A 23,949-nucleotide genomic window follows, 5' to 3' on the forward strand; every position below is an offset into this window, starting at 1 on the left:
ATCTAAACAACAATTGTCATCAAAGCAGATATTTGAGAGCTGTTCAGAAAAAAAAAAATCTTCACACTACAGAAAAGTGGAGCATGCAGGAAATCACTTAGATATTTTATTAAGTGTTATATTCCACCCACAGACATGTACAAAAATAACATCAGTCCAGCCAAATACTCATGCACCTTTTCTAAACTCCTAGAGCTTTGAGAACCACATATGACTGTTTGAGGCTGTTATAAACCTGGGCTGCAACAAATTCATAGCTTCCTAAACTACCCATGGAAATGATTTTCACACATCCCCAACTGGGTTTGTTTTAACATCATAAAAAAGAAAATCACATGTGGTCGGCATAAAAATCAAGTTCCGAAAACCACTGTGCATCTCTAATGGAGCCACACTAAAATAAAAGATGATTGTTGGCTAACAAGTAGGAGAAAAAATGTGGACTGCAATTCTATAAGAGTGAGCATATATTTAGGCACCTGTTCTATAAAGAAAAGTAGGTGCCTTTTTTATAATCCCTCAAGTGATTACATGTGAGTTCTGTGTATTGTTTTATAACATTTATAAAATACACATGTACTTATATGAAGGAGTAAGTGTCCACATCTTCAATGTAGGTGCAATTTCTGCCACTTCACCTCTTGTATCTTACATAGATGCATATCTGTCATTAGAAAATAGGCTTGGAATAGGTGCCAAAACTATTTTAATATTATCCTCATACTATTTTCCTGATCTAGTGGCTGATGTGTTCCCTCTTCACAAAAATGGAAACAAAAAGCAGGCCGATAAGTCTTACCTTGGTAGTGGGAAAAGAACAGATATGCTATTGAAGGAAAGGATAATGAAATTTCTAGAATCCAATGGGTTGCAAGAGCCAAGATAACATACGGCTTCTTTTACAAAGCCACACTAGCGGCTGCCGTGCAGCAACAGCCCCGAAGCTCTTTAAATCTCTATGGGCTTCGGGCCTGTTACTGCAGCGCACAGAGGCCGTTAGTTATACCAAAGCATGATTGTGCTACATGAAATCTGATTACATAACCAGAAAACAGATCATAGGCACACACTAGATGTGGCCTAGTTAGATTCCAAGGAAGTCTTTCTGTTCCTCACAGAAAGCTTATGAATAAACGTCGATGTAACCAGATGCAAATGGAACACCAGGATTTCAACTTTATATACACTGAAGTGCCGATGCATGAAACTTTAGGGAACAACAAGAGGAGTCACGCCTCTGATAAATACTTCAACTTGCGCCTTTTTTGAGCATTTGGGCAAGTAATTTAGATAAATTGGCAACAAATAAATACAAAATAAGAGTTTTGAAACACTGTCACTATCACTTTGTGAATTTTGCACTTATAATTTAAAACACACATAGAGGGGCATAATCGAAAGGGACGTCTAAGTCCGTTTACGTCCATTTCGCAAGTCGTTCAAAGTTAAAAAGAGCCTAAGACACATTTTCAAAAGATACGTCCAAAATTTTTTTACTTTCGAAAATCATCAAATTATATGTCCTGCCGATCTGATCATCCAAGCCGCTAAATCGTCCATCTTTATATATTTCCGTCCAACTTTCCGTCCAAGTCCAAAACGCTTAGAACAAGCCCTGTTGGATGTGGGAGGGGTCTGCAAAGTGATGGATTGTACACCCAGACAAGCCACCTAAATAGTGGGGTACCTTACCTTCACAAAAAGGGTGCCATGGCTTCTCCTCACTACAGCTCCCTTATAGGTGATGGTGAGCCCCCCAAACCACCTCCAGAATCCCCTAGACCCACTTATCTACCACCCCAATAGCCCTTATGGCTACAGGAGCCACTTATATGCCAGTAAAAAAGGGTTTTGGGGGTGTATAGGGCAGTGCACATGTTTTAGTATCAATGCAGTGATTACAGGGGCTTATGGGCATGGGTCCTCCTTTCTATGGGTCCCTAACCCACCCCCAAGATGACTTAAGCTGCCTCTGGGCTGGACGACTAGGCTTTCCTATGCCAGGCGGCCAGGTGATGATGGTCTGGAGGCTGAAATTTAAAGTTGTGAATAAAATTTTTATGGGAGTGAGGGGGGGTTGTGATCACTGGGGTAGTGTGTGGGGGTCTGTGTTATGTGTTTTCAGTGCTTATCTGTCTAGGCTCTGTTGTTAAACTTTCGGTTATACATGCTGTACGACTAAGTCTAAGCCGGTCCACGTCCCGCCCAACTCCCGCCCTTTACACGCCTCCCAAAATGCCCCGTTTAGCTTTAGACGTTGAGTGGCACTATGAAGGCCTAGGTCGTTTAGAAATACGTCCAAAACCCAGTTTTATTATCGGCGCTTGGACATTTTTGAGAAATGTTCGTCCAAGTGCCGACTTAGGCCGGTTTTTGGACGTTTTTCTCTTTTGATTATGAGCCCCATAGTGTAGGTGTGTAGCAGGGTTTGAAACAGGAACCCGCTGAATATGTTTAAGCCTGGAACTCTGGATTTTATCCAGTGTACCGTAAGCTTTGACTATCACACTGAGGGTATCTAATTACAAAAAGACACAAAAGTATATAAAGAACTACAGGTTGGATAGGTTGCCTCTATCTGAATTTTTTCAAAGGGATTATTAGGATTGAGTGGATTATTGAATTCCCAACTGGGTTTGTTTATAAACTACCCATGGAAATGATACAAAATACAGAGTCACTCTCCAGAGCTTTATGAATCAATAATAAGATTTTAAAATGAACTCTCCACTCAAATGGCAGCCAGTGCAGTCGCTCAAGCAACAGAGTAGCTGATTGATAATGGGTAACACCACAAACTAGTTGAGCAACTACATCCTGAGCTACATGCAACACTCTCATGGCCACAGCTGAAGATCCAAGATATACTGTATTATAAAGCCTTATATCTAGTGCCTCTATTCCCCTGTGATTTATCCTTGTTTCAGAATTACATGATACCTATGGAGTCATGGTTACCAGAATGTGAGAGTCCAACTCATCACATTAGCAGACTATTATTGTGGGTGTACAATGCAGCAGGAAAAAGAGCAGAGCTTATTTATGCATAAGCACAGTTGGAAAACTAAGCAACAATATGTTCTGATCATACAGAATATATTTTTAAAGTTACTATATAGACAAAAAAATTATATCTAAAATGTTTTATTATTATTATTTGTATTTAACTCAAGCTTTTTCACTGGTACCTCAGGACAAGTTACATTTAGGTTATCTCCAGAGGGTTTGCAATCTAAGGGTTCCATTTACAAAGCCACGGTAGAGGTTTCCACTGTGGGCCAGCAAAATAAATGCTCTGACGCTCATAGGAATTACAGTATATGACCATGTATCTAACTAACCCATGGTAGAAACCTCTCCCACAACTTTGTAAAAGGCAGCGTAAGTTTACATCTGAGGACATGGAGGATTAATTGACTTGCCCAGCATCATGAGCATCAGTTGCATTTGCATCCAAGCTTCCCCTAGGTTCTCAGATTGTTGCTCTAATTATTAGACTACTCTTCCACTTCACTGAGCCTATTTTCTGGAACATGCATATATAAAGTGTATGGATTTGTATATAAATATAAATGCTATATGGCAATTATTGGAGGTATTTATTTATTTTTTATTGAATTCGTTTTCTATCCTGTTGTCCCCAAAGAGCTCAGAATGGGTTACAGGTTGAACATACATAAAAGACAGTTAGGCCCTGCCTGCATATCCCTTGCAGTTTCCATCCAGAAAATATATTTTTTTTAACCTCACATTTCCTATTTGCATCTTTAAAAAAAAATTATTATTATAAACCAAGTAAATCTGTGCACCAGTACAGGTGGTATATCAAGTGCAAATACACTAAACTAAATTGTTGAGAAGGTGATAAGATCTCAGTGTGCAGTTAATGTCCTGCACTAACTGCCTATGGGGAGAAAGGAGGCACAAGAAGAGAGAAGGCAATGTTTGTAGAACCAATGTTTCATCTTCAAAGCATGTCAATGAAATGTGCCAAAAGAATTACCTGAATTGCTTGGAGAGTAGTGACCAATTTATTTGAGTTTTTGTTAGGAGATGTAGTTTTTTTTTCTTAAGCCTATGTGCATTGACAAGTTATTTGTTAGTTATAGCAGTGGTTTCCTAGCCATTTATGACTTGAACCGAGGTCTTTTTTCTCCACCTTTTTGTGCATACTCTAGATTTTTATTGTTATTCTCCCTTCACATTGGAAGAGAGTAGAATTGGTATTATAAATTTGTGATTTCAACTACCCCAACATTGACTGGATACATGTTACATCAGGGAGTGCTAAGGAGGTAAAATTCCTAGATGTCATAAATGACTGCTTCTTGGAGCAATTGGTCCAGGAACCAACAAGAGGGGGAGTTATTTTAGATTTGGTCCTTAGTGGAATGCAGAACATAGTATAGGAGGTAACTGTATTGGGTCCGCTGGGAAACAGTGATCATAACATGATCAAATTTGAACTGATAATGGGAATGACATCACTAAAGAAATCTACAGGAGTGGCATTTAATTTTCACAAGGGTGACTATGATAAAATAAGGAAAATGGTTAAAAAGAAGCTAAAAGGGTCTGTGGCAATGGTCAAAAGTATAAACCAGGCATGAATATTGTTTAAAAATACCATTGTGGAAGCCCAGACCAGATATATTCCATGTGTTAAAAAAGGTGGAAGGAAGAGGAAACAAGAGCTGGCATGGTTAAAAGATGAAGTAAAAGAGGCTATTACAGCCAAGAAAAGATCCTTTAAAGAATGGAAAAAGGATCCCAATGAAGAAAATAAGAAGAGTCATAAGCACTAGCAAGTTAGATAGAAAGCATTGATAAAAAAAAAAAGCTAAACAAGAATATGAAGAATAACTTGCCAAAGAGGCAAAAACTCATAGTAACAATTTTTTTTTAGGTACATTAAAAACAGAAAACCTATGTGGGAATCTGTAGGACCACTGGATGATCAAAGAGTAAAAGATGCAATCAGGGAGGATAAGGCCATAGTGGAGAGACTGAATAAATTCTTTGATTTGGTCTTTACAGAAGAAGATGTAAGAAATCTACCTGAACTAGAAATGGTTATTAAGAGTGATGAGGCAGAGGAATTGAAAGAAATCTCAGTGAACCTGGAAGATGTACTAAGCCAAATCAACAAGCTAAAGAGTGATAAATCACTTGGACCAGTTAGTATACATCTCAGGGTACTGAATGAATTCAAACATGAAATTGCTGATCTGTTGTTAGTGATCTGTAACTTGTTGCTAAAATTGACTGTAGTAATGTAATGTAATTTATTTCTTATATACCGCTACATCCGTTAGGTTCTAAGCGGTTTACAGAAAATATACATTAAGATTAGAAATAAGAAAGATACTTGAAAAATTCCCTTACTGTCCCGAAGGCTCACAATCTAACTAAAGTACCTGGAGGGTAATAGAGAAGTGAAAAGTAGAGTTAGAGGAAAAATAAAAATAAAATAAACATTTTAACAAGACAGCATTGATCTAAATACTTTGGAAGGTAGAAGAGAGGAGAGAAAGAAATAGAAGCAGAAGGGGGAGCCGTTGAACAGTAGAATTCTGGAGAAATTTAAATGATAGAAATAGAACAAAACAAAGACAAAAGGCAAAACAATAGATAAGATTAAAGATAAATCATAATCTGGAAAGAAAAATAAAATAAAACTTTGTCTTCAATCCACGGTTTCAGCGTCAGTGATGAAGTGGAGCAAGTAAGTTTAGGAGTACCTGAAGATTGGAGGGTAACCAATGTTATGCTGATTAAAAAAAAAAAAAAAAAGTTCTCAGGAGATCCGGGGAATTACAGACCAGTAAGCCTGACTTCAGTGTCGGACAAAATAGTGGAAACAATTATATAAAATAAAATTGTGGAACATGTAGACAAACATGATTCAATGAGACAGAGTCAGCATGGGTTCATCCAAGGGAAGTCTTGCCTCACCAATTTGCTTGACTTCTTTGAAGGTGTGAATAAACATGTGGATAACGGCAAACCAGTTGATGTTGTGTATCTAGAGTTCCAGAATGCTTTTGACAAAGTTCCTCATAAGAGGTTCCTGAGAAAATTAGAGTCATTGGATAGGAGACAATGTTCAATTGTGGATTAAGAATTGGTTATCGGACAGAAAACAAAGGGTAGGATTAAATGGCCATTTTTCTCAATGGGGGAGGGTAAATAGTGGTATACCATGGGATCTGTACTGGGACTTGTGCTATTTAACTTATTTATAAATGATCTGGAAATTGGAATTACGAGAAAGGTGATTAAATTTGCAGATGACACTAAACTATTCAAAGTTTAAAAATGCATGCAGACTGTGGAAAAACTGCAGGAAGACCTTAGGAATTTGGAAGACTGGCCATCCAAATGGCAGATGAAATTTAATGTGGACAAATGCAAATTGATGTACATTGGGAAAGTAATCCAAATCATAGGTACCGGATGCTAGGGTCCACCTTGGGGATCAGCACTCAAGAAAAAGATCTGGGTGTCATCGTGGACAATTATGCTGAAACCTTCATTTTTTTCTCTCTTTTCTTTCTTTCATTATCTTTCCCTATGTGTTACCCATAAATGTTCTCCTTCTTCTTTAATGATTGTAGTTCATCCCCCTTTCCTTTTGTAACTGTACTGAATTTTGTATACATGTATTATTTTGTAATAAACTGCCATATGGTTTATCCCCTATTTTTAATTTGCAACACGCTTTGAAATATTTGACATTGCGTGCACATCAAATTTTAATAAACTTGACTTGAAACTTGCAATGTGCAACGGCAGTCAAAAAAGCAGACAAGATGCTAGGAATTATTAGAAAAGAGATGAGTGCAGCAGGAGCCACGATGGTACAGGCAGGGATGCCTGGAGATCAGACAGAGTCTGCAACAAAGACAGTGGAAAGCCTGAGAAGGCCTGGTGACTAAGGAAGCGATTTCCAGGAACAGCATGGACGATTCAGAGTCAAAATGCCAGGCCAATGGCATGATGGGGCCTGATGGCTGCAGTGCTTACTGTGCCCCACTCACATAAGTATGTGTGTAGAGTGGAGGGTGAAATTTGGTGTGTGTGTGATGAGAGTCCAGGGACAGTCTTGGAGATTCTCTGGGCAGGTGGAAACACTGGGCGCCAATAGTGTAAGTACCCCTCAGCTTTTTCAGGAGAATCCCCAAGTAGAAGCATGCATTCAACCCTTTAGGTTTGAGCTGAGGGAGGGGATATGTAAAAGAGTCAGGAATTCTATTTCAGTAATGATGTTGTTCTATCACTGGGCAACAGAGGGGCGCTGGCTTATTAGTGTAGACTACAGCTCCCAGGATGCACTGGGCTCAGGGTTGGTCCTCAGGCAGGGAGGAGAATATATGCTTGAGCCTGGGAGTAGTTCAGGGAGAAAGGTGAACTCCTGATTTTTTTCTAGACATCAATTGACGGCAGAGCTATGGGAAAAGGACTGATGCCTGTACTGCTTGGCTGAGGTAAGCCAAGCTAACTTTCTGTAAAGTGTGAGGCAAACTAAAAAGTATAAAAACTGTTTTCTTCATATTATAAAGGGAGTTGGATTTGGACTAGGGCCTTTTCATTGCTTTAGCATAAATCAAGTATCCAGTAACATTAAAATATAAAATTAATCAGGAGTGTTACAGTCTCTCTAACATGTCAAGAGTCCATTGGCACACAAAAAACCCCACACAGACTAGTGTAAATCTGTCTGAAAAATGGACAGCCCAAAAGAAAACCAAAAAGGAAAAATGTACAATGAAAACAAAAACACTTTTTTCTCTTATGATAGATATATCTTTGCATGCTCTGAGCATCTAAAATGCTGCATAATGATTGAAAAAGGGGGAAGTTCAAAAATCCTGGTGTCACTTGCATCACCCCACCAACAAGACCAGTTAGACAACTTTGGATATCAACCAGGAACAAGATCTTCAGTGTTTTACTCCACCTGTAATACAAAAGCACAGCCTGGATTAGTATTGTTTGTATCATCATTGTCCTGACAATCTTCCAGTGTTAGTGGCAAAGGGTGTTCTTTAGAGTTTACAATAAAGGCATAGAAATTTCCAGTGGTTGGATCTTCTTTTTGTGCTATTACCAGATCAATGGAGGGCACTTCTTGGCACCATTGTGCCATGGGGATATAAGCAAGTTATTTAGGTTGCTATCTGGTGACAACTTTAACAGTCAATGATCCAGGATTCTCATATAGACAAAATTCCCGTGAGACGGTGTATTTCTTGGCTAGCTGATCCACAAGAACATTTTCCATTTATCTGGATGACTAACTTTTACATAACTTTTCACCTTCTTCCAGCAAATAGTCATTTCAAGTCATTTCATTGTTCTAAACTAAATGATCCAGAACTAGGATTAGATCTCTATGCTTAAATGGTTTCCTTTTCTCCAAGATTTTTTATTATATTCATGATTATTTTTTGCCATTTTCTCTCTAATTTCTTAGATTTGTTTTCAGTCTTGTAATTCAGTATTGAACTATTTATTACTTACCCCTCTCGATTTCTATTTCTCATATTTTGGAGTTATTTCACCCAGAATCTGCTCACTAATTTTATTTCAGTTCTCCATATCTCTGAAATGTTGAAACTGTACGTCACTCAACGTTTACTTCGTTCTTCAGTGTTCATTATTGCAACTTCCTGCACTGCCACAGGTCAGATTAATATATATCAGGAACAGAGATTTCTGTTATGATGCCCTATATTATAGCATTCTTTGATGGACGAAATAACTGAGATCTGTCTCTCCAATCAGATTCTACAAGTTATAACAAATATTCAAGAATGCTCAATAGACAAAAGATGTGTCTTCAACATTTTCCTGAACTGATAATATAACTCAAACTTAATGGTAGACTATTCCAAACTTTGGTCCTTGATATTCAAAAGTTGATTCATGTAATTATTTACAGCAAACATGCAGAGGAGAAAGAAAATTTAATTTAAAGCGCTACATCAATCTTGAATTATTAAAGGATCTCAACTTAGAAACTGACTTGCCAGGGTTTATAGCAAAGATTTAAAAGATATAAGTTATCAACATGAAGTAGTAAGTGATTTGACAGAACTAGGCACTCCATAAGAGAGAGTGTGGAAATATGATAATGCTGATCATAATAACGATGCTGTTATAGACCTCAGAAACTGCAAGATCCAGGCCCGTCAAACAAGTGGTAAGAACCTCATAGGTTAGTATGCCTCAATCAGGTCTTCAGTGCATACACAGCCAGTCAGGTTTTCAGGATATTCACAATTCATATGCATGAGATAGATTTGCATACAAAGGAAACAGTGCATACAAATCTATTTCATATATATTCATTGTTGATATCCTGATAACCTGACTAGCTGGGAGTGCCTTAGGGATTGGGTAGAGGACTACAGTCATAGGTGATTGTACTAAATGTTACAAAAGTCAAGTACCCCACAAGCCCATATATATTCAGAGTTCATCAACAAGACTTACCAGTACAGCATCTTCACTATAATCTGGTTTTATGATCTGTCTGGTTCTGGGGAATTTGTGCTCAGCAAAAGACCAGCTGTTTTATAGGGATATGCATTTGTTAGTGCACATTTGGTCTGTTAATGTGCCTATGGTAATGAAAATGAGGGTGGGCAAAGAGCCCATATAAGACATCACCACACAGAGGTTGCAGATGAAAGGAAATACAATTTATTGTAAGTATGAGGTAGGGATCTTGTTCCATTCATAGCTAGGGGGAAGAAAATAATCACAAAAATATTCTTTAAATGTAAAACACAAAATGATTCTTAAATGTAGCAAGGTTCTCCAGTGGCCTGCTCTTTCAGAGTCTTGGCATGCATTAGTTTCTCAGTACCACAGTATATTCTCCAGAGTTACCAATACAGTTTCATGCAATTACTTATGCCAAGGTCCAAATTCCTGACATAGCTGCAGTTCACATGAAGGTAGTAGAGGTAAATGTAGTTGGGTGTCACTATTTCCCTCGGAACTCTCTTAACCTAGCTATATACTAAAGTATAATATGGTTTTGCATTTACCATAACTTAAGTGCAAAACTTAAAATTTAATAGGTACAAAGTCCATGAGGTAAATGCAGGGGATGTGCTAATTATATCAATATGAGAAGCATATTTCAAATATCACATATAGAAAAAACCAATATGCTAGCCAATCTATTTAGCCAATCTGCTTGCAGAGAATTCCAAAAAGAAGTGAAGTCAGAAATCAGCAAAAAATGCTATTAAATCCTTGGGGGGGGGAAAAAAAGACTTCAGTTAAAGGGCTTCATGGGTCTTTACAAAAAACCCTCCAAACTAGGTGCTACAACTTCAATGCACAATATATTGATGAGGTTCAAGTCACAGAAGACTAAATCTCTCATTAGATGTGCTGTTAATTAAAAAAAATCCAAACATCAGCACTGCTTCAAACAAATAGAGGAGTACTTAGCTTATCACCTGGGATCCAGCGTAGTCTCAAAATGTCTGCTGGCTTCCTCTGATTCTCTTCTTCAAGTTTATTTCTTATTTGATATATTACCCATCAACACAGCCATCTGAGCAGTTCACAAGGGTTCACAATCTAATCAGGTATGCTAAATGTCTCTCCTAACTGTCCCAGTGGGCCCACAATCTAATTATGGTATCTGCCCTGCATGTACCAAAAAGGATCACATGTACCACACAAGACAACTTTACATGCAGCAGCACTTGCCTACACACCTAAGGTGCACAGTGATGCAACTTGACCCTCCCCTTGGATGGCATCACCCTTCCAATCTGATCCTCATCAGCCAGTACACTGCACATATCAGCAACACTGCAATCAAAATGTCTCTCAACACAAACCCCCTTGGAATATAAACCCCTCACACTCAAATTCACCAATCAAGCTCTCTCCACATTAGAGATCACCCCCAAAAGAACATTCCCCTTACAAGTAACCGCTCAAAATCCAGATCCAAAATGATACCTCTGAATCAAAGTCCTTTGATATCATTACAGCCCTCTCCCCAAATTTCAGTCTCTATAGAAATCACCTTGAGGCTTCTCACTACAAGTGTACCAGTTGGATATGGTCCTCTGTCCCTTTCTCCACAGTCCACTATTCTGAGCAATAGCCTAGTCGTGGGACCAGTTTGTTGCTCTAATGGGAATGGTTATCATATCTGAAGCTTTCATAAAGCATAGTATGTACTATCACTGTAACCTACAATGAATGGATGTAGAGATCTGAATTATATGACATAACCAACTTCAAATATGATCTCTAAACAGTCACAGACTGGTGCTTTTACTAAGAGAGGAAAATGTCTCAGAAACCCGGCAAACTATCCAAACAGGATAAATTTAGTTTGCATCAGAATGGGTTCGGGTTTCTTTCATTGACCAAAAAACCTCTCTTTTTGACCACATTACTCTATAAGTTTTTCATTTTTAGTATTTGTGGTACGAAGTAAACATTTTTATTTTCATTTTTCAATCATTTTCAATAAATAATTATGCTTGTTTTAGCAAGTGAATCAAAAAGGACCTTATCTTTGTGAGCGCCTCTCAGCGTCTTCAATTCAATGAACAAAGTTGTCGTTCATTAAATCCCCAACAATTGAATACACTGAGAGGCGCTCACAAAGATAAGGTCCTTTTTGATTCACTTGCTGAAACAAGCATAATTATTTATTGAAAATTATTGAAAAATGAAAATAAAAATGTTTACTTTCTACTATAAATACTAAAAATGAAAAACTTATAGAGTAATGTGGTCAAAAAGAGAGGTTTTTTGGTCAATGAAAGAAACTGGAACCCATTCTGATGCAAACTAAATTTATCCTGTTTGGATAGTTTGCCGGGTTTCTGAGCCATTTTCCTCTCTTAGTAAAAGCACCAGTCTTTGATTGTTTAGAGATATTATTTGAAGTTGGTTATGTACTATCACTGTCACATCTTTGAGGGGTAGGAGGGGGTCAGCGATCAATGTGGGATTAAAGGGGGATTCATGTCTTAATTGCTCCAGTAATCATCTGGTCATTGAGGGGAAGATTCTGTAAAGGACATCTAAAAGTTAGGCATCATTTAGATGCCCAGCAGCAGAATGCTGGGCGCAATTCTATAATGCATAGACACACTATAGAGAATCGTGCTCAGTGGTGCTGAGTGAATCTAAGCGTGTCTATATTGTTAGATGTCCTTTGCAGAATCGCCTTTTAGGCATTACATGGATGTCCTATGAACAGTGGCTCATGGACTGTAGGGGGCGATAGCTGTGGTACGTTAATGGAATGGATAGTGCAGGACATGATGCTGAAGTATTTTGTGGAGTTTTTTCTACAAAAACGCCTGCTTTTCATATGGTTCTGGGTAACTCTACTTAGATACAAGCATATGTGTTAGTTAAGGCCACGCCCAATAGAAGCATACGAAAAGTTGGTGAATAAAAATCTGAATATGGATGAAGCCAAGGCCAGAAAAACACACTATAGATTAAGGAATATTAAGGAAAAGCATAATAATATTCTTTTTATGTACTTCGCTATTAAGCCAGAACATAGAGGAAATCAGGATATACATGATACATAGAAAGATATTAAGAACTCCATCTTGAGGTAGTGACTCCATTTCGTGTTAGTGATTTTCTCTCTGTCTGTCTTTTGTTCTGTCTGTTTTTCCCACCTTGAGCTTCATGGGCAAATTGATAACAGATGTGCTTAGGCCGGTTAGGAAGAGAATATTAGACTCCATATTCCAAACTGAGATATAACATGTATTAAGTATGAATGTAATATATTGTGTTGTGTGTGAATGGGGCCCCGAATGAATGATGTATGAAAGATATGTGAAAGAATGGTGTGTACTTAATTTCCAATATTTTATCTATTTTAAACCTGAAGAAACTCTAAGGAGAAATCCTAAGGCAACATCTGGAAATAGTTAGAATCAGAAACGCTGTACCAATCTTCAGCATAGGAAGGGGTCTGGGGTTTTCTGAGTCTGTGTGTCAGTGAAACTTGAAACTGCCAGTTTTTCAGAGCAGGGGGGAATAACCCCTTCTTTTTTTCTGTGCTAACAGGGACATAAACTTTTCAACATCTGCACTATTGAAGGTAAATGCAAGCTCTCTTGAAACAGATAAGCAGGTTTAGATTTAAAGTTTTTCTTTGGCTATGTTATAAAATGTTTTTGCATATTCAGAAATTAATGTAAACAAAAATATGACTTTAAAATCTTTGCTTTTGAGTGTAAATTCTAATGTAAAAATCCAGCATAAAATTGCCATTCTAATGACATCATAAAGCTAACACACGATAATGTTATAGACATTATTAGGTGAGTAGCGACTCACGCGCATGTGCTGCACTCTGCGCCAAGAGATGCTTAGGAGTAATAGCAATCACACATATATTACCAGTTCAATATTAATTAATTTATTAATGTTAATCTTACATGTCTCAGAAATCATATGTGTGATGGAGTCCCATCAGGCGTGAAATTTGCACCTCTCCTGATGGTCTCTCCGAGTCTATACTGGTCCGTTCCTTTTATATTGTTCAAAAGCCAGTATGACATCACACTTGTTAACCAATCCATTAACAGAGGCTGTCCTTAGATTTGGACAAAGGAAATTCCTTTTACATAGTTTTTCTATGTAAAAACTATGTAAAAGGAATTTCCTTTGTCCAAATCTAAGGACAGCCTCTGTTAATGGATTGGTTAACAAGTGTGATGTCATACTGGCTTTTGAACAATATAAAAGGAACGGACCAGTATAGACTCGGAGAGACCATCAGGAGAGGTGCAAATTTCACGCCTGATGGGACTCCATCACACATATGATTTCTGAGACATGTAAGATTAACATTAATAAATTAATTAATATTGAACTGGTAATATATGTGTGATTGCTATTACTCCTAAGCATCTCTTGGCGCAGAGTGCAGCACATGCGCGTGAGTCGCTACTCACCTAATAATGTCTATAACATTATCGTGTGTTAGCTTTATGATGTCATTAGAATGGCAATTTTATGCTGGATTTTTACATTAGAATTATATGCACTAAAATGCTGGCACCACTTTTATATTTTATTTACCTATATACTATTTATATCCTATGTGGTATTTAAATTTGGCTCCTTTACCATATTTCTCTTCTGTTCTGATTGCCCAGGGTCACAAGGAGCAGTGGGGGATTTGAACCAACAATGTCAGGATGCTAAGGCTGTAGTTCTAATCACTGCACCACACACACTCAGATAGTAAACTGCATGCCAATTCCAAAGCCAAGCTTACATATATCATCTTGATTTACAAGTAGTAATTTCTCTAGGATAAATATCAAACATAGGCCTTCAACACTTGTCCAGTTCCTCTTTTAGCCTTTATGTTCCTCAATCAAAGCATTTGGAAAAAAAAAAAAAATATATATATATATATTGCATACTAAATCCTCTATTTTTTAGTGGAAAGAGGACTCCTTGCAAAAGCATGCCTACTTTTGAGTGTGAGTTGGGCATTAGGTAGGCTTGAGTTAGGTGGACGAGACTTAGGTGTGCTGGAGGCGTCTGCTTATAGGTGAATGGGGCATAATAATTTAATTTTAACTTTTTATTTTTTTAACATTGTAAACCATCCAGGTGTCCTTCGATGGTCGGTATATTAAAATTAATAAACTTGAACTTGATATTAAGGTCAAAAGATGTGTAATAATGCATTACTTAAGCAAAGCACATTAAAAAAATTTTTTTACATACTATACCTTCTATTGGGGGGGGGGGTAAAAAAGACTCCTCTGATAATAATAATGAACATCATATTATTTGATATATTGATGACAGTGACAATAAGGCTGATAAAAGATAACACAAATGTTACTTTTCATGACAAGTATAGTTAGGTTTGCCTTGGAAGAAAATATAAGGCTGTAACAGTAAAAGTAGAATATACTATCAGTATAAAACTTGGCCTATTTTGCTTAATATGATGGAATAAACAATCACTTTTGCATAAGATCTTTCATTTCTATATAGAATGTACACTGAGATATTGTACCCTTGTGTATTTATACCCCTTCAATGTTCTATGCTCATTATTGCGGTTTTAATTGTATCTGAAACTGTTATAAAAATAATAAGAACAAAAACATAGCAACTTGTAAGTATTGTATATGATGTTTTACACATATAAATCCAGTTTTTATATTTGTAAATAGCACCTATAATTTCTAGAATTCATTCCATAATATTATTATTCATGGTTATGCATTTCAAGAACAGTTTAAAAGGGCCATTTTCAAAGGCGTTTACTCAGATATGTAGTTGGCCCTTTAAATATGATAACAATGTAATTTACTTATACCACAGAAACAGTGACACATGTCCCCTAATACTGTGCAAAATATGAAGACAGTAAATCTAAATAGTAGTAGTAGTAATGGTAAATTTGAAAAAACTGATACAAAATAATCAACACTTTACAAATTAACAATTAGAAATAAAATAAATAACGAGAAATAAGAAAATACAATTTTATTGAACTAATCAATTTTTCAATTAGCTTTCAGAGGCCAAATCTTTCTTCAGGACAGTACAATATACTGCTGTTATGGTATCCTGTCCTGACCTGAGGAAAGGGATTTAATCCCCCCCCCCCCCCAAATTGCCTTATTTCAATTTCCTATTTATAAATTTTTATCAGTACAGTTACAATATACTTGATTCTACAAAAAGCAACAAAAAGATTTCTTTCAACCTTTTGTCGTTTCTGCTTTAATCTTCTCTTCACTCTTCTTTCTATGCAGCATTTGTCCTCTCTCCTTTCCATGCAGCATCTGCCCTTTCTCTTTGCTCCTTCCACCTAGTCTCTGCCCTCTCCCTCTACCCCATCTACTGTCCACCCTCTCTCTGCCCCTTGCATCCACTGTCCACCCTCTCTGCCCTTTCCATCCAGTGTCCGCCCTCTCTTCCATACGGCATCTTCTCTCTTTCTATGTCCCTTCAATAAACTGTATATCCTGTGCTCCTTCTCTCCTTTGTACATGATTCATTTCAGCTTCACCCCCTCTCCATTTTTCTATCTGCATTCCCTCCCCTATGCTCTGGCATCTCTCTCTTCTCCTTTTCTTCCTTCCCACTCCACCCCATGGTCTGAGCATCTCTATCTCCTTCCCTCCTCCCATGCCTCCTTCCATGCTCCTTCCTTTCCCTCTGGTCTGGTATTTGTCTCAGTTTCCCTTCCTTCCCCCATGCCCTGACATCTCCCCCCTCCATTATCTGGCATCGCCTCTCTTTCCTTCCTTCCTTTTCCCTGGTCTGGCATCTGTCTCCTTCCTTCCCCCCATGCCCTAGCATCCCTCCCTTCCCCTTCATGGTCTGGTATGTCCTTTCCTTTCCCTCCCTCCCATGGACTTGGCATCTCTCGTTCCTCTCCTTTCCCTTTCCTGGTCTTCCTTCTCCCTCTTCCCCAATTGGGTGCAGCAGCAGTATTTATCCCACCCCCCATTCCCTGGTCTTCCTTCTCCCTTTTTCCCTTTCTCTCCCCAATTGGGTGCAGAGGCATTTCTCCCCCCCCCCCCCAAAAAAAAAAGACTTGGCATCTCTCATTTCTCTTCTCTCCCTTCCTTGGTCTTCCTTCTCCCCAATTGGGTGCAGCAGCAGCATTTCTCTTTCCTCTTCTATCCCTCCTCCCTCCTTCCCTATCGTAGTGCAGCATTCACAACTCACTGCTCCTGCTCGCTGCCGGGTCCCATCTACTTTCTGTTTCTGCAAAGGCAGGACCTGGCAGCGAGGAAGGCCCAAAACATTCAGGAGCAGCGTGTTGAACACCTGCCTCCCTGTCCTATCTCCTGCTGACACCGCCCTAGCCTGAAACAAGCAGGAGCAGCGAGTTGAACGCCTTCCTCCCTGCCCTAGCCAACAAGCAACTTTACCCATGCTCTGGGGCTCTAACACTGTGCTTGCCAGCTTTGCTTCTCCTCCCTCCCCTCTCATAATGTAACTTCTGGTTTCATTGGAGAAGGGTCAGGAAGATGGCATGCGCAGTGTTAGAGCCCCAGAACATGGGCAAAGTCACTTGCAGGCTATGGTGGGAGATAGGGCAGCTACCCTGTTTGATCCCCATAATGTCAGGCAATTTTTGGGGAGGCCATGGCCCCTCTGCCCCCCCTCCATTCCGATGCTTATGTTTCCAACAGTAGCCAATCCAAGTCCACGTCCAGCAAGTAAAACAAATTTTATGTTGCTCACTCTAGAAATAAGCTGTGGATTTTCCCATGTCCTTCTTAATAATAGCTCATGGATTGTTTTTCTTTTGGGAAATTGTCTCTAAACCGTTTTACAACCTTCCTAAGTTAACTGTTTTCACCACATTCTATGACAATAAATTCTAGACTTTAATTACATTTAAGTGAAGAAATATTTTCTCAAATTTGTTTTAAATTTACTACTTAGTCGTCTCATTGCATGCCTGCTTATATTTTTAGAAAGAGTAAAGAAGCAATTCACATCTACCTTTTCACTCCACTCAGTATTTTATAGACATCTATCATATTTCTTTTAGCCCACCCATATTAAATAGAGAAGATAACACAGTATTTTGTTTCATTTCATATCATTGAAATGAAAAGGGTGAAGAAAAGTATGTAATAACATGTAAATTCCATGGCTTCACATCATTCTCTTCTTGGTTGGGCTAAGAACTTTTCAGCGACTCCTTGTACTTTTTATCATTTTCATATCTCACTTTGGATGTATACATTGACATAAATGATCTTACCTTTTATTTCTCCAAAGTTCCCTGATCCCATGGCAAGAAGTTTGTCTTTCCAGTCTTTTGATAACAGCTTTTCAATACTAGGTGTGTCTGAGAAAATGAAAAAACAAACAATAAAAGTAAATCAATGTAGTCTCAAGGAATAGCATTCCTGAACTCTGGTTCCGAATGAGTTCATCAACAAACAGATAAAAGACCTATTGGGTCAAAATCACTTTTTCCCCATACAAATAAAAATGATAATTCTGAATATATCTGGCTATCATAGAAGCTTAGCTACAAATTCATTGATACTCAGTTTCATGCATATGCTCCTGGGTGAAGTAGATGTTCTGTCAAATTCAGAGTCAATTTGCAAACTGTGGGATCAAGGCAGAAAGCTATTGTGGGTGAAAGTGCACAATTAATGAGAGCTTTATGAGAAAGTAAAGCCTTAAGCAATAGCTCATGTTATGCACCAGCGCACAGAATATTTTAATAGATGGTAAAGAGGCTATTAGCTATTCCTCTCCCAGGCTGAAATTGCTGCAGAAAACTTTAAGGTGAGCACAATGCGGAAACCTAAAAGCCAGATCTAAGGAGGCGTTGAAAGGTTAGCTTACCCTTACGTAGCTGTGCATTGGAACAGAAATACTAATAGCCTGCTCTCCGGCCTATCAGAACCTATCCCTTAAAGATGACCCTTTGTTCTACTAACCCAACAGATGACCTCTCAATCCAGTGACAGCTCCACTCACCAACCCTCGATCCCTCTCTACTCCCCCCCCCCAAAAAAAAAAAAAAAGAAAAAGAAATGAAAGACATTGTATCTCTTGGACCCACTACTCCCAACCCCATCCCATGAAAACAGCTCCAGATTCTAATGGACCCTACCAAAAAATTAGTTATGGTTTCTAACATCACCACATACCCCTTCCCTCCCATTTAGGCCCCCAAGTCATCCCTCCAACTTGGAAAATGGCACTGCCAAACCTTAGCAGGTGCATTCTGGGATGCACAATGCAAAGTCAGTCTTCCAAATAAAGGATTTTTTTCCCTCTTTATTTGATAGTTTAGGCAGACCAGATACTGGAGATAGCATGCAAAACAAATCTACTGTGGAGGGTGGAAAATGGAGGGACCCAGTATAACAAAATACTCAATAACTTCCACATCCTGAAGTAACAAATCTCTTTATGTTGACACTAATAAATTCACAACATCAGGAAGTGACCAGCAAGATACAGGTTTAAAGAGAGAGATATCAGGATCTGGGGAATTATAAAAAAAAAAAGCAATTTTAATTGACATTTTTTCAAAAAAACAAGCAAGGCAATCTACAAGTGGAAAAAAATCAAAGCTGGGTGTTGGAACAAATCCCTGGCCAAAATTAAAAAAGCTGAATTTGAGAAGTAAACAACTTCCTGAAATGATTATTAGGGACGCTATTGGTTGGGTCTTGTTCTCATTCCTCTACTCTGCTTTGCTCTTGATATTGTTCTTTCCCCAGTTTTTTTAAATCTCCTTTTCCCTCAAAAAGGCCCCTTTCTCAAATGATCATTTTTGTAGAACTATTACTTTCATCACAGAAGTCATCTGAGTCACCAGATTATCCTTCAGATGCTAAGCTCTTCTTCTTTTTTTTTAATCTTTAAAATTTTTATTGGTTTTCAGATAGAAATATACAACAACGTAGCTACATCCAAAATACATAAAAAATGTATAAAACAGCAAACAATACTTGTCAGAGAAACAAACAAAACAATGTCCCTGACAAACAATTCTCCAATACCCCTCCCCCCAGACAGCAGAGAGAGATCAAATAAGAACATAAGCAGTGCCTCTGCTGGGTCAGACCAGAGGTCCATCATGCCCAGCAGTCCGCTCACGCAGTGGCCCATCAGGTCCAGGACCTGTATATTAATCCTCTATCTATACCCTTCTATCCCCTTTTCCTTTAGGAAATTATCCAATCCCTTCTTGAACCCCAATACCGTACTCTGTCCTATCACACCCTCTGGAAGCGCATGCCAGGTGTCCACCACCCTCTGAGTGAAGAAGAACTTTCTAGCATTGGTTCTGAATCTGTCCCCTCTTAATTTTTCCGAATGCCTTCTCGTTCTTGTAGTTCTCAAAAGTTTGAAGAATCTGTCCCTCTCCACTTTCTCCATGCCCTTCATGATCTTGTAAGTCTCTATCATGTCCCCTCTAAGTCTCCGCTTTTCTGGGGAAAAGAGCCCCAGTTTCTCTAATCTTTCAGCATATGAAAGGTTTTCCATACCTTTTATCTATCGCGTCGCTCTTTTCTGAACCCTCTCGAGTATTGCCATATCCTTCTTAAGGTACGGCGACCAATATTGGACGCAGTACTCCAGATGCGGGCGCAGCATCGCCCGATACAGCAGCAGGATAACTTCTTTTGTTTTGGTTGTAATACCTTTCTTGATTATACCTAGCATTCTATTCACCTTCTTAGAGGCCGCTACGCACTGTGCCAACGGCTTCATTGTCTTGTCCACTATTACCCCCAGGTTCTTTTCTAGGGTACTTTCACCCATTACCAGCCCTCCCATCTTATAGCTGTACTTCAGGTTTCTGTTTCCTACATGCAAGACTTTACATTTCTCTACATTAAACTTCATCTGCCATCTCGTTGCCCACTCCCCTAGTTTGTTCAGGTCCCTTTGTAAATCTTCACAGTCCTTTTTAGTCCTAACTCCACTAAATAGTTTGGTGTCGTCTGCGAATTTTATTACTTTGCACTTCGTCCCTGTTTCTAGATCATTTATAAATACATTGAACAGCAGTGGTCCGAGTACCAACCTCTGCGGAACACCACTCGTGATCCTCCTCCAGACAGAGTAGTGGCCCTTCACTCCTACTCTTTGCTTCCAACCCGCCAACCAATTTTTGATCCATCTATGTAAGTGTCCTTCCACCCCATGGTTCTTCAGTTTCTGTAGTAGGCATTCATGGGGTACCTTGTCAAAGGCTTTTTGGAAATCTAAGTATACGATGACTATTGGGTCCCCTTTGTCCATTTGTTTAATTCCTTCAAAGAAGTGTAAAGTTGGTTAGGCACGATATTCCCTTGCAGAAGCCATGTTGGCTTGTTTTCATCAGTTTATTCCTTTCTAGATGCTCATCAATGCTGTCTTTTATCAGCGCTTCCGCCATCTTCCCCGGAACTGAAGTCAAACTTACTGGTCTGTAGTTCCCCAGGTCACCTCTCAATCCTTTTTTAAAGATGGGTGTAACATTAGCTATCTTCCAATCCTCCGGGATCACGCCTGTTTTCAGGGATAGATTACAAACCTGCTGTAGTAGTTCCGCTATTTCCTCCTTTAGTTCTTTCAATACCCTAGGGTGGATTCCGTCCGGGCTTGGAGATTTGTAGTTTTTAATCTATCTATCTGCTTGTGTATGTCTTCAAGGCTTACCTCCATGGATGTTAATTTTTCTGCTTGATCTCCTTTGAAGATTTTTTCAGGTTCCGGCACGTTGGATGTGTCCTCCTTTGTAAATACTGACGAAAAGAACATGTTTAGTCTATCCGCCATTTCTTTTTCCTCCTTCACCACTCCTTTCCTATCTCCGTCATCCAGCAGTCCCACCTCCTCCCTTGCCGGCTGCTTCCCTTTAACATATCTGAAGAACGGTTTGAAATTTTGTGCTTCCCTGGCTAGCCTCTCTTCATATTCTCTTTTTCCTCTTCTAACCATGAGGTGACATTCTTTTTGATGCTTCCTGTGCTCTTTCCAGTTCTCCCCAGTTTTGTCCTTTTTCCATTTCCGGAATGAATTTTTCTTATCACTTTCTTCACTTCTTTAGTTATCCACGCCGGGTCTTTTGTTTGGCTATTTTTGCGTCCTTTTCTAAATCTGGGGATATACAGATTTTGCGTCTCGCTCATCGTGTCCTTGAATAAGGTCCATGCTTGCTCTACAGTTTGCAATTTCTTTGAGCTGTTCCTAAGTTTCTTCCTTACCATTACTCTCATCGCTTCGTAGTTTCCTTTCTTGAAGTTAAAAGTTGTTGCTGTGGTTCTCTTTCCCTTCGTTATTCCTACTTCAGCTTTGAACTTGATCATATTGTGATCGCTGTTTCCCAACGGTCCCACTACTTCCACTTCCTTTGCAGGTCCTCTTAGCCCATTAAGGATTAGATCCCTCTCGTTGGTTCTCTGACAAGCTGCTCCATGAAGAAGTCTTGTATAGCCTCCAGGAATCCGGTCTCCCTAGCGCATTGTGAGATTCCAAGACTCCAGTCTATCTCGGGATAGTTGAAGTCTTCCATAACAATCGTGTTACCGCTTTTGCATTCTCGCTTCATCTCGGCTTTCATTTCTTCATCGGTTACTTCGGTTTGCCCAGGTGGACGATAGTACAGGCCCATCTTTTTCTCGGGCCCTTTCCTTCCTAGTATTTTGACCCATATTGATTCCAATTTGTTGTTCGTCGCCATTGTGTCCACTCTGGTCGAGTGTATGTTTTCTTTTATGTATAGGGCTATTCCTCCTCCTTTCTGACCGGATCTGTCTTTGCAATAGAGTTTGTATCCCAGCAGTGCTACGTCCCATTTGTTTTCTTCATTCCACCATGTTTCAGAAACCCCAATGATGTCTAGGTTGTCTTTTTTGGCCACCGTCCCCCACCCGCCCCACCCAGCCACCGCCCAAGACGAGAAGCATGGTAAATGAACAACATATATCAATTAAATATCATTCAATATATCCCCCAATTTTTTACATGTAAATCCCTGAGACCCATACTGAACATGTCGCTTTGCTACTTCACCTCCATCTTACCCAAGGACAACAATTGTTCTTTTCTTGTCAAGGAATAAACCTGTATCTCGCTGGTCACTCTCTGATGCTTTGAATTCACTAGTGCCAACCTATAGAGATTTGGTACTTTGGGATTTGGAAGTTATTGAGTGTTTTGCCCCTAAGTTTATGACATTTTCAAACTTAAATAGTGACCAGTCCATGGTGCTGAATGAACTAAAGGTGAATGCAAATGTATTCATCATGAGGGCACAAAAAGGGGGTGCCACAATTATTCAGTCTCAATGCTATTATGAATTGAAAGCTCGTCAGTTATTTGATGGAATTTGATGGAATTATTCTCAACCAAAAATACTGAATCCTTACCGGAAAAAATAGCTATTAAATCAGTTCCTATCCAAATGGAAACAAAAATAAAACTTTTAGGGGTAATTATAGATAAAGATTTATCATTCCACGATCACATCAGCTCTATAATAAAAACTTGTTTCTATAAACTCCGTATCATTCGTTCATTGACTTCAATCTTACAGACCGAATCAATCACAATCCTGGTTCATTCTTTGATCATCTCTCACCTAGACTATTGTAATTCCCTTTTTAACGGTCTCCCACAAAAAGAAATCCGACGTCTTCAATTGATTCAAAATACAGCAATAAAACTCATTTACAAACTAGGGAAATATGATCACGTCACTCCAATTCTGAAAGATGCCCACTGGCTTCCTGTGGCCCACCGAATCACATATAAAATTATTCTCTTGACCTTTAAAATAAAATCCTCTCATTTGCCTTCATTTCTACATAAACTTCTCATCCCACAATGTTCATCTCGTACTCTGAGATCCACAAATCAAAATCTTCTTCTGATTCCCTCTATTAAAAATTTTTATTACACACGGAAAATAAATTTCTCTGTTACTGCTCCAACACTATGGAATTCTTTACCACAACCTCTTCGTGACGAACAACAACTGGATAAATTTAAGATAGGCCTAAAGACTTTTCTATTCCGTGATGCATTTATTTCAGTTTAGTATCTATTTCTCAGTCATTTTTTTAATTATTTAACTTCAAAAAATTATTTCAAAGACTTTTCCCCACCCAAATGTTTTTTTCCCATCCCCTCTTTCTCCATTTTCTCTCAACATTGTAACTTTACCCTACCACAAACCTCTTCCCTCACAATCAAGTTTGTCTAGTCTATGTTTTAATATACACTGTCTGTACCTCTAAATATTGAATATATTAACTCCTCTTCCTTTCTTATATTTTTATTGTAATGTACACCGGCCAGATATTTATTTGATGGTCGGTATATTAAAACCTAATAAACTTGAAACTTGAAACTTGAACTTCTTATCGATGTTTGGATGGGGATCCTGAATCTAAACTGAGTGAA

General features: G+C 38.7%; 1 protein-coding gene across 1 annotated transcript in view; it reads right to left on the bottom strand.

The window, feature by feature from the left end:
* Positions 1-23,949, bottom strand: part of SOX5 (SRY-box transcription factor 5) — an 845,257-nt gene that overhangs the window by 322,406 nt on the left and 498,902 nt on the right. Inside the window, 1 exon segment of the mRNA XM_033953468.1 lies at positions 17,786-17,872. Within this exon segment, the coding sequence (XP_033809359.1) occupies positions 17,786-17,872 (87 nt within the window).

The sequence above is a fragment of the Geotrypetes seraphini genome, chromosome 7, assembly GCF_902459505.1.
Source record: "Geotrypetes seraphini chromosome 7, aGeoSer1.1, whole genome shotgun sequence".
Classification (NCBI taxonomy): domain Eukaryota; kingdom Metazoa; phylum Chordata; class Amphibia; order Gymnophiona; family Dermophiidae; genus Geotrypetes; species Geotrypetes seraphini.